Source organism: Diutina rugosa (assembly GCF_008704595.1).
Source record: "Diutina rugosa strain CBS 613 chromosome Unknown scaffold22_size185052, whole genome shotgun sequence".
NCBI classification, from domain to species: domain Eukaryota; kingdom Fungi; phylum Ascomycota; class Pichiomycetes; order Serinales; family Debaryomycetaceae; genus Diutina; species Diutina rugosa.
In genome coordinates this window covers 1-12,877 of record NW_022995115.1, presented here as the reverse complement: position 1 = coordinate 12,877, position 12,877 = coordinate 1, and the positions used below count along the sequence as shown (strand labels likewise).

Genomic DNA, 12,877 nt, shown 5'->3' with positions numbered 1-12,877 from the left:
CTCAAATACCGTACATTTTGGCTACAGGCGGTTATGATGGTGAAGTTAAAATCTGGGATATCCGACGAGCAAAATCATGCCTCTGTCGACTAGACATGCTTCAAACCAACACCGGTGATGGAAAAGGAAATAATTTACTGCGACAGTCTGTCAAAGCACATCTGGGACCTGTCAATGGGGTTGTATGGAACGACCTTGGTACTGAACTTTATACAGCTGCAAATGATGATAGAGTTAGAGTTTGGGATAACACGACGCATCAGCCACCTCCTGTCAATAAACTCATCAATTTCGGGCCATTGACAAGAAACAAATTTCCCCAGGTGATTCCCCTCGTTGTTACTCCAAATATGGAGTCTGAAGTTAGTCACCTTTTGTTTCCAAGTGACACCGGTGATGTTTTTGTGTTTAGAACTATTGACGGAAAAATAGTGAACAGACTTCCCAGACATGCTGAAAAACAAGGTCGCGTACTGTCAATGATCTATGGTTCACCTTTTCTGGCGCATATATATTGTGGCACTATCGATGGGGAAATTGTTACCTGGAGACCCGATTTTACCTGATGACTATGACTTTTTAATAGAGATGAGAATTGTTGATGAGACCGTATGGACTTATTCAATTGGACCGACTGAGCTCAATGACCGTTACTTTATTGCATAGTCAATGGCTTTATGTAGCATCCTCACAATTATAACCCCACAACAATCACAATCCATGTTTCCATTACGCGCGCGCGCTCTTTTTTTTGCACAACACAATCCTCTCATCCCTACTGCGCAAACACATGGCAAAGTGGAAGCTTCAAGTGGTCATTGTGCCACTTACCGAGAGCATTGGCTCAGGTAAAGGTGTTGAGCCATTCAAAAAATTGCTACACCTCACAGATCCGGCCTTGACCCTTCGAGAGGTGGGGGCGAATATCACCACTCAATACAAGAAACTCTATCCTACGGAAAATGCTCTCCGTGTGGATCGATTACAAGACGGCGATCAATTGGATTTGGACCCCGACTATACTGTGGAAGATGTTTTTGAACTGGGAGATCAGTGTCGAGCACTTGTAACAATTGATCGGCTCACGTCGAATCAAAACGAAACGGATGCAATCCCATTGGAAGTTACAAAGGATGCACCGGTGTTGGCGAGCCAAAACACTCAGAACTATTTCCAATCAAAAAACTCACAGATTCCTCAAAAGTCTCCACGTCCTCGTTCATCTCTTGAGGCTTCACCAGATATCGCGCCACAACGTCTGCCAAAGCTTTCTCCGCCACAAGACTCTGTCAGTCGAGATGTGCCCATCAAGCAGGCAATGACAGTCAAACCGCATAGAGTCACACTGGGTATGCTCAATGTGCCCAACCAGACTAAGATTGATGCGGCCGTGCTTGAGGACTCTGCGGATGTTCATGAGATACGTCGTGTGATTCCTGACGAAGACTTGAATTCGGTGACTCATAATGATGACGAAGACATTGCAAGCGTTTCAATGGAGCAATTGACTCGAGATTCAGATCTGCTGAAGACCACGGAAACTATGGAGAAAGATGAAGGTGTCAATTTGTTTAAGAAGCACATTCTCAAATTCTCTCAACAATCGAAAAAGGTGGAAAGCCCAATCCCAAAATCGTTAAATATTGACATGGTAGATTCACCTCACAAAGGCGAGGTCAGAGGTACTCGACTGAGTCGACGGACGATTCTGCACTCGAATGAAGATCAGGTGAGTACCTCGAAAGGAGCTGTCTCTTCTGCACGCACATTACCTGGTGGTAACGCTACCAAACGCGATGTCAAGTCGTCAGCGACCTCTTCTAAGACACAACCACAAGCCCAAGTATCGGAGTCTCACCTGAAAGCTCAACCGCAGCCTCTGAAAACCCTGAAAGCTCAACCGCAGCCTCTGAAAACCCTGAAAGCTCAACTGCAGCCTCTGAAAACCCTGAAAGCTCAACTGCAACTCACAAAAAATCAATCTCATCTTTCGAGCTCTGATCTGGAAATCTCGAAGAAGCTTCTGGCTCTCTCACGTCAATTTAACTACTTTGAGCAACGATTGGACAAATACAAAATAACGCGGGATACGAGGGCACCAGTATTTCCCGCGAAGGACTTACAAGCTCTTGATTTGATGGATTATCATTATGATGACGGCAGCGGATTACTGGAAGCTACCATTAGACTTTGTCCCAGGGAAGACGGCGAGAAAATCAAAGCTCAACGAGGTGAAGTAAAGGAAAGGGCATCTTCGACAGATACAGGCAAGAAAAGTGATAACAAAGTACAGCATTTTTTTGAATGCCCCGAAAATAGTCCCGGTGGAGGAGTCGATAATTCAAAGGGATCATTTTCGGGGGCCGAAATAATATCGGGACGCAGTACCATCCCCACCACTGGCGTCCGAGGAGCTACCACACCAAAAGCGACTTCCAAGCAAGATCTAAATTCTCAGGACACGAAGCGAGAAACGGAGAGTTTTGATTTCAATAGTCGTACGGCATCCAAGAGCGCAACAGGATCTGCTAAGGCCGCATTTCTCACAACTTTCTCAGGTGTCAAGACTGCTGGCACGGCATCAAAAGATAGGGAAAAGCTTTCTAAAATCGACACATCTCTCAAAATGAATCTGAGAGACGAGCCAGTTTCCAGTGGAGATGCAGATTCAACGACTCGTCACCTGGCCATGATCCACTCTCCCAATACCGAAGTGCGAGCACCAAGGATTGTGGGAGAACAGAGTGCCGAAAAAAAGAGTGGGAAAGAAGTGAGTCTGAAAGAGTCGGTGGCATCAAGTTCTGCCATAGGCGCAAGGATATTTTCAAAAGCCGATTTGCAGCCTCGCTCGAAACTGCATAATAATGGACAGCCTTCTAATGACACCAAATCGCAACGCTGGAAGTCAGGCGATTTCAACCAAGCTCATTCGGATACGTCTCAAGCGACGCGTGAAAGTCTGCCGGGGTTACAAGGACTGAACTCGACTCGACATAACGCCACTGCCATAAACTTGCTCTCTAATTTTGCACAGCAAAAGAGACGATCGGTATCACTGGGCCAAGCGCCAGCACCCACGAAGGATTATGAGGAACTGAAAAGGAGAGGCGACGAGATTCACAACTCTTTGTTGGGTGAGCTTCAAGAACCCAAAAACAATTCCACGCAGAACAAGTTGAGGCCATCCACGCCTGCCAGCAGTCGAGTCAATGAGCATCGTGAGAAAGATTTCTCGGGTATTACCCTGACGCATAGTTCTGGTGCTGAATCCTCAGATAGCGATTCCAGTGATTCGAGTGGATCTGAAGACAACGTGACATCGAGAAAAGCACGATTAGTTGCCAAACATCCCAAGCCAATATCACGAACGAACTCTGCGACCTCAACACCCATGAGCTCCAGGCCGCTGATATTCACAAAACGAACTTTTGCAGATCGTGACTTTTCGACGCCTCAACCGAAGCAGATCACCTCCCCAGCAAATTCCCACAAAGAAGTTGCCACAGAACCTATTTCGAAGATCAGGAAAATCGAGGGACGACTGCTTTCTCGGTTGAGCTCACTAAAAGACTTGCAAAAGTCTTCAAATCAGAAAGCTAATGCAGCCTCACCTGACGTCAGACCAGAGGTTCTTCCCAAAACCAACGGCTCTCTGAGGTCAAAGCCAATGCTGAAACGAAAATCAAATCCATTCTCTGGCCTGGACTCGCTGGATGATGATTCATCTGACAGCGAAAGTGAAACTCAAAAACTGAATCCTAAGTTTCTCACAGTACTGCGGGCAATGAATCGGAAAAGATCTTACGGTAGACTTGAGTCGAAATAATTCGCAGCTCGAATGTCTATATCTTGAGATATAATTCGATCCTATTAAATTTTAAAAAGCAACAGATAATTAAAAAGTTACGATGAATGAATACTTCATAATACGATATATTGCTACCTTTACAGTCCGAGGCAATTATAGTGAAGCCTTGAAATATGCCCGATAGACTTCTCCAAGAAATATCGCCCTATCCGGTCAAATCTGATTTTGATTTTTGTCAATTATAGGTGCGTTTGTCGACGAGTGAACGACCTATGACATTCCACGTCCAATGAGAATAAGAAATGTCTGGCGGTAGTTGTTTCGTAATAGCTTCCAATACATTATGATAAATGGCTCGAACAAATTCGGCAGCAACTTTTGGTTGCTCCCAGAAAAGGGCCCCCACATAAGCCTCAAAATAATCACCCAAAAACTCCTCTTGATAAACTCTTTCATCGTCATTCTGCTTCGATGACATCGAGCCGTACGTGGGAATGTACTCCTTCCTAATGACTCCATTGAGCTCATCATCTAAAATTCCTTGGTGAAGGCCATAAGCAAATGCGAGCTTAGCCAATAAGGTGTTTGTACCCAAGATCAACCGAAGCATGTGGTATAGGTGACATCTCATTTCAGATAACCTGCTCTTATCATACAACTCATATAAAAGAACCAGAGCTTCATGTGCTAGGAAAAAGTCTCCCATACCGTCGAAAAAAGAGAACTCAAATTTGAGGACATTATAATTACGAGGGTCCAAGCCATACCCTAACTCAAGGAGCCGATTTCCAAAAGGATGGTGACTTCGTAGCAAAGCACGATAGGTTTCGCGGTGCATCAAACCCCTGATAAGGAGATTTTTATCATGAATTGGCGGCAAACTTGGCAAGTCTATTGGTTCCCTCAAAGTCGGGGTCATCACAATTGTTCGTTTTGTTGTCCCAAATAGTTGCTCATAATTAACTTTGACACAATCAATATAGTCTCGCAACATTTCCAATACTTCAAACTCAATGGGATCCGTTATTATGCGAGGTATTAAGTTAACTCGCTGGCTATTAGCATCAATGTAGATTTGCAAAAGGCGATCCACAAAGAATCGCACATCTAGACCAATATCAACTGAAGATATGTAACTAATCAGAATGAAGATCCAACGGTAAAGGGGGAGCTTCTGATTGAAGGTAGTCATCGGTTGCCCCGCCGAAAGCGTTGCAACTCGTATTTCCTGGGCCATCAAGTTTAAAAATTGCTGTAGTTGTTGACCCGTGACGCTGTTTTCTTGTGATTCCCTTCGTATGAACGGAATCAGATCATGAATAGTATTCTTGATTTGACCCCCTCCGCCATTCATTAACGTTGATTGCATTTTCCGGTAAGTTTCCAATTTAAATAATTCACAGCCATGGTGGAACATGTGGGTCCGAACCCAAGGAATCTTTAACAAAGTACTGAAATGGTGAGGCAAGCTAATAGCTTCGACTTGTGGATTGGGTAAGTAGTTGGGCGCAGCAATTGCCAACATCCTCCTGATGGTTTTGGCTCTTGACATGTAATCGGCCTGCCTCGATCGAATACATATTTGACTGGTGTCCCACGAGGAGCTCCCCCATGTGGGGTTTCATAACCAGTGTGACGTAATGAGTGAGTCACGTCAGTTGTCGATAGAATGGCTTGTATTGCACGGAAAGCCAATAATACCATTCATCGGATGTCATTTACAATCGTAACAATGTGTAGCTGTGGTCTTAGGTTGTCAATGTTAGTTTTCGACTCACAAAATTAATTGAGTCGCATGGGAAACCTTTGGGGTTGAGAGTAAGAAGAGTAAAAGGACATATTTGTCGTTGTAGTTTAGGCCAGTGCTTCTTCGCTCATTGGAAGGCGTACAATGCATACGGATGAACGCAATGAGCATGTCTTCGTCGTGAAGTTTGGAAACGTAAGGATTCGATTTATGAAGTATGTAAAATGTGAATCATACAGACGGAATCTCTCAAAACTCGCGAATTAGGACCTTTGGGTATTCGAAGTGCAAACCTAGATCTCTCTCGATGACTCATCATGAGTTATTCTTTCTTGGATGCCATTCGTGTAGGACCTGATCTATCCCCTCGAAACCCCACAGTTTTCGCAATGCAGTGTAGTATAAAGCCATAATCGCAAGAAACGTCAGGTTCAGGACCGTCGAACCGTACGTAAGTATGATCATGAGTGGCGTTTACAATGAGATTATCTCCTTCGTGTCAGCAAAGAAATTACCTTTGGAAACCTCGTTTTGCGCAACCCCCTCTACGATCCTAGTTCGACTGCCAAGCTATGATCATCCTGGTAGAAATGAATGCAGACGTGTCGTGGTATGGTAGGATCTTGAACGTGCCCTCATCGATAAAGGATTTTATACTATTTATATTACATAACAGAGACACCGTTGGCCAAAACACGGTTGACCGAGTTGTTATTTCGTCATGTTGTGTAAACGCGAAAATGTATTTTTGACGTGATCTACATGCTAAACACAGTCAAGCATTGTTTGGTTGTTACAATAAGAAGAAGTGGTGCAACTTTCCATCGCCCATTGCAAATCCTGTTGGTTTTACAGGAGGCAAAAATCTCAACCCACGGCGGGATTCGAACCCACAATCGCTCGATTAGAAGTCGAGCGCCTTAACCATTGGGCCACGCGGGCATAATAATTTTTTGTTGTAAAGTACTTGCATCTGAAGTCTTTTAAACTTAAAAGAGAAATATCTCAACAATCTGGCTGGTTTACTGGCTTAGTGGATTATTTGGATATTCTTTAGAATTGGCCTTTTGTTGTTCCTTTTGTTTAGACCTTAAGCGAAGGTTACACGTTATTTTACGGACGATAGAGAGATACGCATGCAAGTTTTGACAAAAATGTAAACATTAAATTTAATGCAATTGATAAGATCAATGCAAAATCTATGCAGGGAATTTGCCACGCGTGTTGATGATAGATGAGGATATGGTGTAGTACCCGTTTTCATGGCAGACCAGGTCTTACGCTCCCTCAATGAAAATCGAAGTTCGACCTTTTGTGAATATGGCAGCTGAAACCCTTTGATTGAATACAACCCAACCTTTTAGATATGAACACAAGACTATATAAAATTAATAGACATACTTTAAGTCTCTGCGGAATCATAGTAGATTGCAATTAGAAATGAAGTGCTCCTTTTAACTTTTTGTCCAACACTAATGTTTCTATAATACTTTTGAGCGCCTTTTTAAGGCTCAGGTCCCATGGCACTATTATTGAACATACCGTTACACAGTCAAGATGTTCTTCACTGCGTTTGTGTCCTGTTGATTAATGATTAAGCAAACATGTCGGACTTGAACGCCGTTAGTCAAGTACAATTCTCATCAGAATGGAATGAACGCTGGAAATTTTGCAAAAGCTGAAAATACCTTGAAATGTCTTCTGGGTCAGTTGTGAAACTAAATTGTAACCTCCTGGGACCTACAGGAACGCATGAAACAAACTTGTTGAAAGCTTGAAGCTCAGAAAATATATATCGATGAACCCGTGTGGAGAGTCTGCTTACCCGAGACGCTCTTGAGCCAAAGCGAGCTTCCACTAAAATGAAACATCTACAGCCACCATCGAATATAATCCTTACCAATCATCTGATGGGGTTAAGGCCACAAAGAGAGCTACATGATGTGAAATATTAATGTGCTCACGATCAAGCCTAAAGCCCTTGCGTATGTCAACCACATGTGGAGGCTACTATAATTTAAGGAAGTTGAGCTCACTCTATATTGTATATTAAACAGTTTGTATCTTACAAACCTTGGTTGGCTCTTCTTCTGTCTCTTTCTTCAGCGATGGACAACTTGATACCCTTACCCTTAGGCAACGACACCCAGGGCTTACCGGCTTCTTCACCAATGACGAACACGTTGTTTTCTCTGGTGACGAAAGTGTGGTCTCTGGCATCCTTGATGTGGACCAAGTTGAAGCCACCTCTGTGGTGTTCTTGGTGGATGATAGTACCAATTCTACCCATGTTTCTACCACCAGTGACCATGACCAATCTACCGGTTTCGAACTTGATGAAGTCGGTGATCTTACCAGTGGCCAAGTCAATCTTGACGGTGTCGTTGACTCTGACCAAGGGGTCGGGGTATCTGATAGTTCTACCGTCGTGGGTAACGGCGTAAGGAATACCTCTCTTGCCCAATTGGACGGACTTGACCTTGCCCAACTTGTACGAAGCTTCTTCAGCGGTGATTCTGTGGACGGCAAATCTACCCTTGACGTCGTAGATCAATCTGAAGTTTTCGTTGGTAGCTTCAAGCGAGATGACGTCCATGAACCCGGCGGGGAAGGTGGTGTCAGTTCTCACCTTACCGTCGACCTTGACGTGTTCTTGCATGAGGATGGCCTTAACTTCCTTACCGTTCAAGGCGTACTTCAATCTGTTTCTGATGAAAACCACCAAGGGGAGCGATTCTCTCAACTTGTGGGGACCTTGCGAGGGTCTGGGGGCGTAGGTGCCGGACAACTTGTCCAACATCCAGTGGGAAGGAGCTGCCAATCTCTTCAAGTGCTTCTTGGGACCTCTAGCCATGGTGGTTGTGGATTAAGAGACTATTCGTCGTCGCTTCTTTTTTTTTCACTCGCGGCGCGACACCATGCGCCATCGCCGATGCGAAGAGACTAGGGCACATACCCTAACGACACGTGACTTCCAATATACGCATGTCTTAGAATTGGAGTAAATGGTGGTCCTCGTGCTTCAGTATGTCGTACCCATCCCCGTAGGACGTCGTAGATTTAATATTTCCGGACTAGCACTCTCAAGAAACTGCACCCGACCGCGAGTGACAACTGTTTGGCAGCTACTTAAACCACCTTGAGTCAGCAGTGAGCGAGTTCGTCGACGACTAAGTAGTCTTCGCGGGGAGCATTTATGTTCATTTACGTGTTCAGATTAGGCATGCTTCATTTCGAAATTTTCAACAAAACGTAAGCTTCAAGCCAAGACGCACCAAGAAAAGTTATAGAACCTCACAACATACATTCATCATGGTGTACGCCATCTTGAACGAATCTATCAGCTTAGGCTAATCTAATGGAGGAGGACCGCATAGTGGAGATTGATGATATCCATCAAGTGCCTCCACCAGCAAAAGGGATGTAGTTTGCTATAGTAATTTTTGCGGTTTTTGCGTTCAATATGGTACACCTTACACTGCTGAGTATTCGCCACGATTGCTGTTGCCAGTGACTTTTTTGAGAATCTCCAGCACAAATGCTGGCAACCCTCTAACAACGTCAACGAAGTTTTCAACGACCTCACGTAAAGCGCTCTGGAAGTCAATGGAGTTTCCCTTGTTATACTGAAACCAAGCCCCGCCAATTATGTATATACTCAAGAACAACACCATGAAGATGAAAATCCACGTGAACCACCCCCACAGCTCACCTTTATCTGCGTGACCCGAGTCATCCAGAGGATCTTTCTTCTTGTCACCACGTTTGGTAAGACATGCACCTTTAGTGACTATCTGAACCGTGACCTTGTGGCCATCCCAAGAAACAACTTCGAGGTTCCCTTTTTCCTTTGTCAGGTCACAAACGAAACGGAGCTCAGCATCGACCTTCTTCGAGCCCCATTGGACTCCCTCATACGTGATGATCACACCCTTGGATTCGTCGCCGTCAATAGCATTGAACTTTTTCGTCAGAGCTGAACCGATACCGATGATGTTTGTGGTTAATTCAGTATCCTTTACACGCACTTTGGTGATGCCACACACATCCAGACCATCAGGACAAGCGTCCACTTTGTCGATTGAAGAGCATACACCCACGTACCATGTTTGATTGGTCTCTGAAGGCGGGGTTTGCGTCAAATCCAGCACAGCATGAACACCACGTACCACCTCGAGATTGTATTTTTCAAGCTCGGGTATGGAGCAGTCAAACGCCATTGAGAATGCAGCGAAGGCTGTCACCAATGTTGCAAACGTTTTCATGGTGGTGGTAATTTAGTCACTCGCGCAATTATCGATAACCCCAATGTGTGGAACGAAAAAAGAACAAGCTTGAGATAATGCCCGCGGTTTGACCAGGAGTTCACTCCATCGCCATTAACAGTTTGTAGTATCCTTCAATAACTCTTGTTATTTCATATATTCTACTGTTGACACAACATAGCTCAAACAATATATTCGTACTTTATCTTGGACCTACCGAGTCGGCAGTCGGCAGTCGGCGGAACTGAACTAACGTCAATATTGGCTTATCGCATTCATCCGCTGACGTCATCAACGTTGTATATCCTTTAAATCGATCCTAAAATGCCTCCACAACTAGAGAGCAAGTGGGGAATGCATGTGAGAGTGAGAAGTGCACAATTACACCAAGAAAGCAGGGATTGAAGATGGAGTGTTCCATCATATATAATTGGGCCATGCTACTACTGCTACAATATATTTGACTAGTTTTATTCAAACTGAAGCATGCTAACGTGTCGGCTCTACGGAACAATGTTCCGAAATGGAGTCGATCACGTGATTTAATGTGGGGAGGCGGTACACCCGAGGAATCTCGGCTCACATGGCAAACATATATATACTGTTTAGTCCACATATAAATCGAACCAGTCGACAATGAAGGTAACAGTTTGTGGCGCTGCTGGGGGCATTGGCCAACCCCTTTCCCTTTTACTCAAATTAAACCCCCAAGTTACCGAGCTTGCTTTGTTTGATATCGTGAATGCTAAAGGTGTTGCCGCTGATTTAAGTCACATTAACACACCTGCCAAGGTTAATGGTTACCAACCTGCCTCAAAGGAGGATACTCAAGCTATCACCGAGGCTCTCAAGGGTACCGACTTGGTGGTTATCCCCGCTGGGGTTCCGAGAAAGCCAGGGATGACTCGAGCTGATTTGTTCAACATCAATGCATCAATTGTTCGTGATCTTGTGGCCAATATTGGCAGAACTGCACCGAATGCTTCAATTCTTATCATCTCAAATCCAGTGAACGCTACCGTACCGATTGCCGCCGAAACCTTGAAGAAGTTGGGAGTCTTCAATCCCAAAAAGCTTTTTGGCGTCACCACGTTGGACTCCGTGAGAGCAGAGACGTTCTTGGGTAATTTGATTGGCGAGAATCCTGACAATCTCAGAGGCAAATTGCTGGTGATCGGGGGACACTCCGGTGATACCATTGTGCCCCTTACGCATACTAACAATGCCATCGCGAAGAAGGTTGACAACTTGTCGAAGTCTCAATACGATGAGTTTGTCCACAGAGTGCAGTTTGGTGGGGATGAAGTTGTAAAAGCGAAAGACGGCGCTGGTTCCGCCACGTTGTCTATGGCGTACGCTGGATACAGATTCGCTGAAAACATCTTAAACCTGTTGAACGGAACATCCTCAAGTCAGGAAGTTCCCGACTCCGCTTATGTTTACTTGCCAGGAGTTCCGGGTGGCGACAAGCTTGTGAAGGAGAAGTTGAATGGTGCAACCTTCTTTTCAGTTCCGGTCATTTTGAAAAACGGTGAAGTTTCTGATTTCGTAAACCCTTTTGACAAATTGACTATCACCGAACTGGAAAATGAACTCATCAAGGTTGCCTTAGGTGGCTTGCAGAAGTCAATTGAGCAAGGTACAAATTTCGTAACCGGCACCAAGTTGTAGTTTTTAGCAATGATTAGACGATGTTAATCAAACAGATAACGCTTATACAATCAGACGTATCGTAACAATATGGGATGGAGTATAAAACGACAATTTTAAGATTCAGATATTCATCATAGATCGAGACGTATAAATAACGCTCAGCAAAAGAACTCAGTAAAAGAATAATCAGAATTGACGTATGTCATCTATTCACTTCCTCTTCGTACACCGTTAAATGGTTGCTCCACGATTTGCGTCTCAGCTAATCTACCTCAAATAATCAGCGTGTGGTTGATAACGGTATACATGTTGCCGCTTGGAAATTTTATTGTGTGTATCTTCGTGGAGAAAGAGGTTCGTGGGTGCAACGTAATAATCAAGCACCACCACGGTTATTAGGTTTGGGAAGTAGATTCCGTTTTTACTAGAGGATATTTAGAACTATTTAACTTCGGAGTGAGGGTCTCGTGATTGATGCACCAAGTACCAGCGTTTGATCTGAGATACAGATCCCTTGCACATTCCGTGTTAACCCGGTGTTCACATAACACGAGATGGTTGGTGTTCCGTGATAACCGGGTGTTTACATAACAGGACATGTTAGCAAGAACGCGGGCATTGGGCCTCACTCACGAGACATGAAGTGTTCTTGGCGAAAAAGAGTGAGAGGACCCGAGGGAAATGCCCGAGGTAATACCCGCCGATCCCAACAGCGGTGAATATAAGGATGGGAAAAATTGATCCCGCCCGGGCTCGATCCGGGGACCTTCAGTGTGTAAAACTAACGTCATAACCAACTAGACTACAGGACCATCCGCAAATTTTGTTGTATAGAGTTCGCACCTGAGGCTCTCAGGCCCAGGTCGCGATGACTCTGTGCAGGACATTTCTCAGAATATTAACGACAGACGAGGATATGGTCAGATACCCGTTTTACGGAAGACCAAGTCACAAGGGGGAGCCAGTGTGCCGTGGACGGCACCAAGGGAGGCTCTGGCATTAGTAAAATGCAAAGCCAGAAGGCACTGGCGTTTGTAAGATGAAACGCCGGGAAGCGATGCCCCGTGTGAAAATCCTGTGTAAAGTAAAACTCGTAGTATTTAAACTCGGCGGGATGTCGAGTTTGGAACCAAGTTATCAACAGCTAAAGTATTGTCTTTACTACGTCGGTTCTGATCTCGATATCCCGCCTTTCTTTATTGTCGGATTTTTGAGAGCACAGTATCTTCTGGAATTATACAATAAATTTTGTGGTATAAAGTAGGCCAGAAACCCATGTGGATGATCAGGTGACCTTGGTTTTCACTTACACACTAGTAAGATATTAATGCATACTTATAGATGTGGTAAGAGATGCGAACTCGGTCTATCGCGTAAGCCGCATGAACGGCACCCCGCTCATTG

At 44.6% G+C, this 12,877-nt stretch overlaps 5 protein-coding genes across 5 annotated transcripts; 2 read left to right on the top strand and 3 right to left on the bottom strand. All coding sequences in view use genetic code 12, as the record gives it.

Moving 5' to 3' along the window:
• Positions 1 to 790: 790 nt before the first annotated feature.
• DIURU_002104 (uncharacterized protein) lies at positions 791 to 3,826 on the top strand (the record flags this gene model as incomplete). Its single annotated transcript, XM_034154720.1, has 1 exon — positions 791 to 3,826. One exon carries the CDS (start codon positions 791 to 793, stop codon positions 3,824 to 3,826), a length of 3,036 nt encoding a protein of 1,011 aa, XP_034013027.1.
• A 217-nt stretch (positions 3,827 to 4,043) lies between these two features.
• Positions 4,044 to 5,333, bottom strand: DIURU_002103 (uncharacterized protein; the record flags this gene model as incomplete). Its single annotated transcript, XM_034154719.1, has 1 exon — positions 4,044 to 5,333. One exon carries the CDS (start codon positions 5,331 to 5,333, stop codon positions 4,044 to 4,046), a length of 1,290 nt encoding a protein of 429 aa, XP_034013026.1.
• Positions 5,334 to 7,620: 2,287 nt separating this feature from the next.
• DIURU_002102 (40S ribosomal protein eS4) lies at positions 7,621 to 8,409 on the bottom strand (the record flags this gene model as incomplete). Its single annotated transcript, XM_034154718.1, has 1 exon — positions 7,621 to 8,409. One exon carries the CDS (start codon positions 8,407 to 8,409, stop codon positions 7,621 to 7,623), a length of 789 nt encoding a protein of 262 aa, XP_034013025.1.
• Positions 8,410 to 9,028: 619 nt separating this feature from the next.
• DIURU_002101 (uncharacterized protein) lies at positions 9,029 to 9,820 on the bottom strand (the record flags this gene model as incomplete). The annotated part of the gene is made up of 1 exon (XM_034154717.1): positions 9,029 to 9,820. One exon carries the CDS (start codon positions 9,818 to 9,820, stop codon positions 9,029 to 9,031), a length of 792 nt encoding a protein of 263 aa, XP_034013024.1.
• Positions 9,821 to 10,456: 636 nt separating this feature from the next.
• Positions 10,457 to 11,491, top strand: MDH1-3 (malate dehydrogenase; the record flags this gene model as incomplete). Its single annotated transcript, XM_034154716.1, has 1 exon — positions 10,457 to 11,491. The coding sequence occupies one exon, from the start codon at positions 10,457 to 10,459 to the stop codon at positions 11,489 to 11,491; it is 1,035 nt and encodes a 344-aa protein (XP_034013023.1).
• Between the last annotated feature and the right edge of the window lie 1,386 nt (positions 11,492 to 12,877).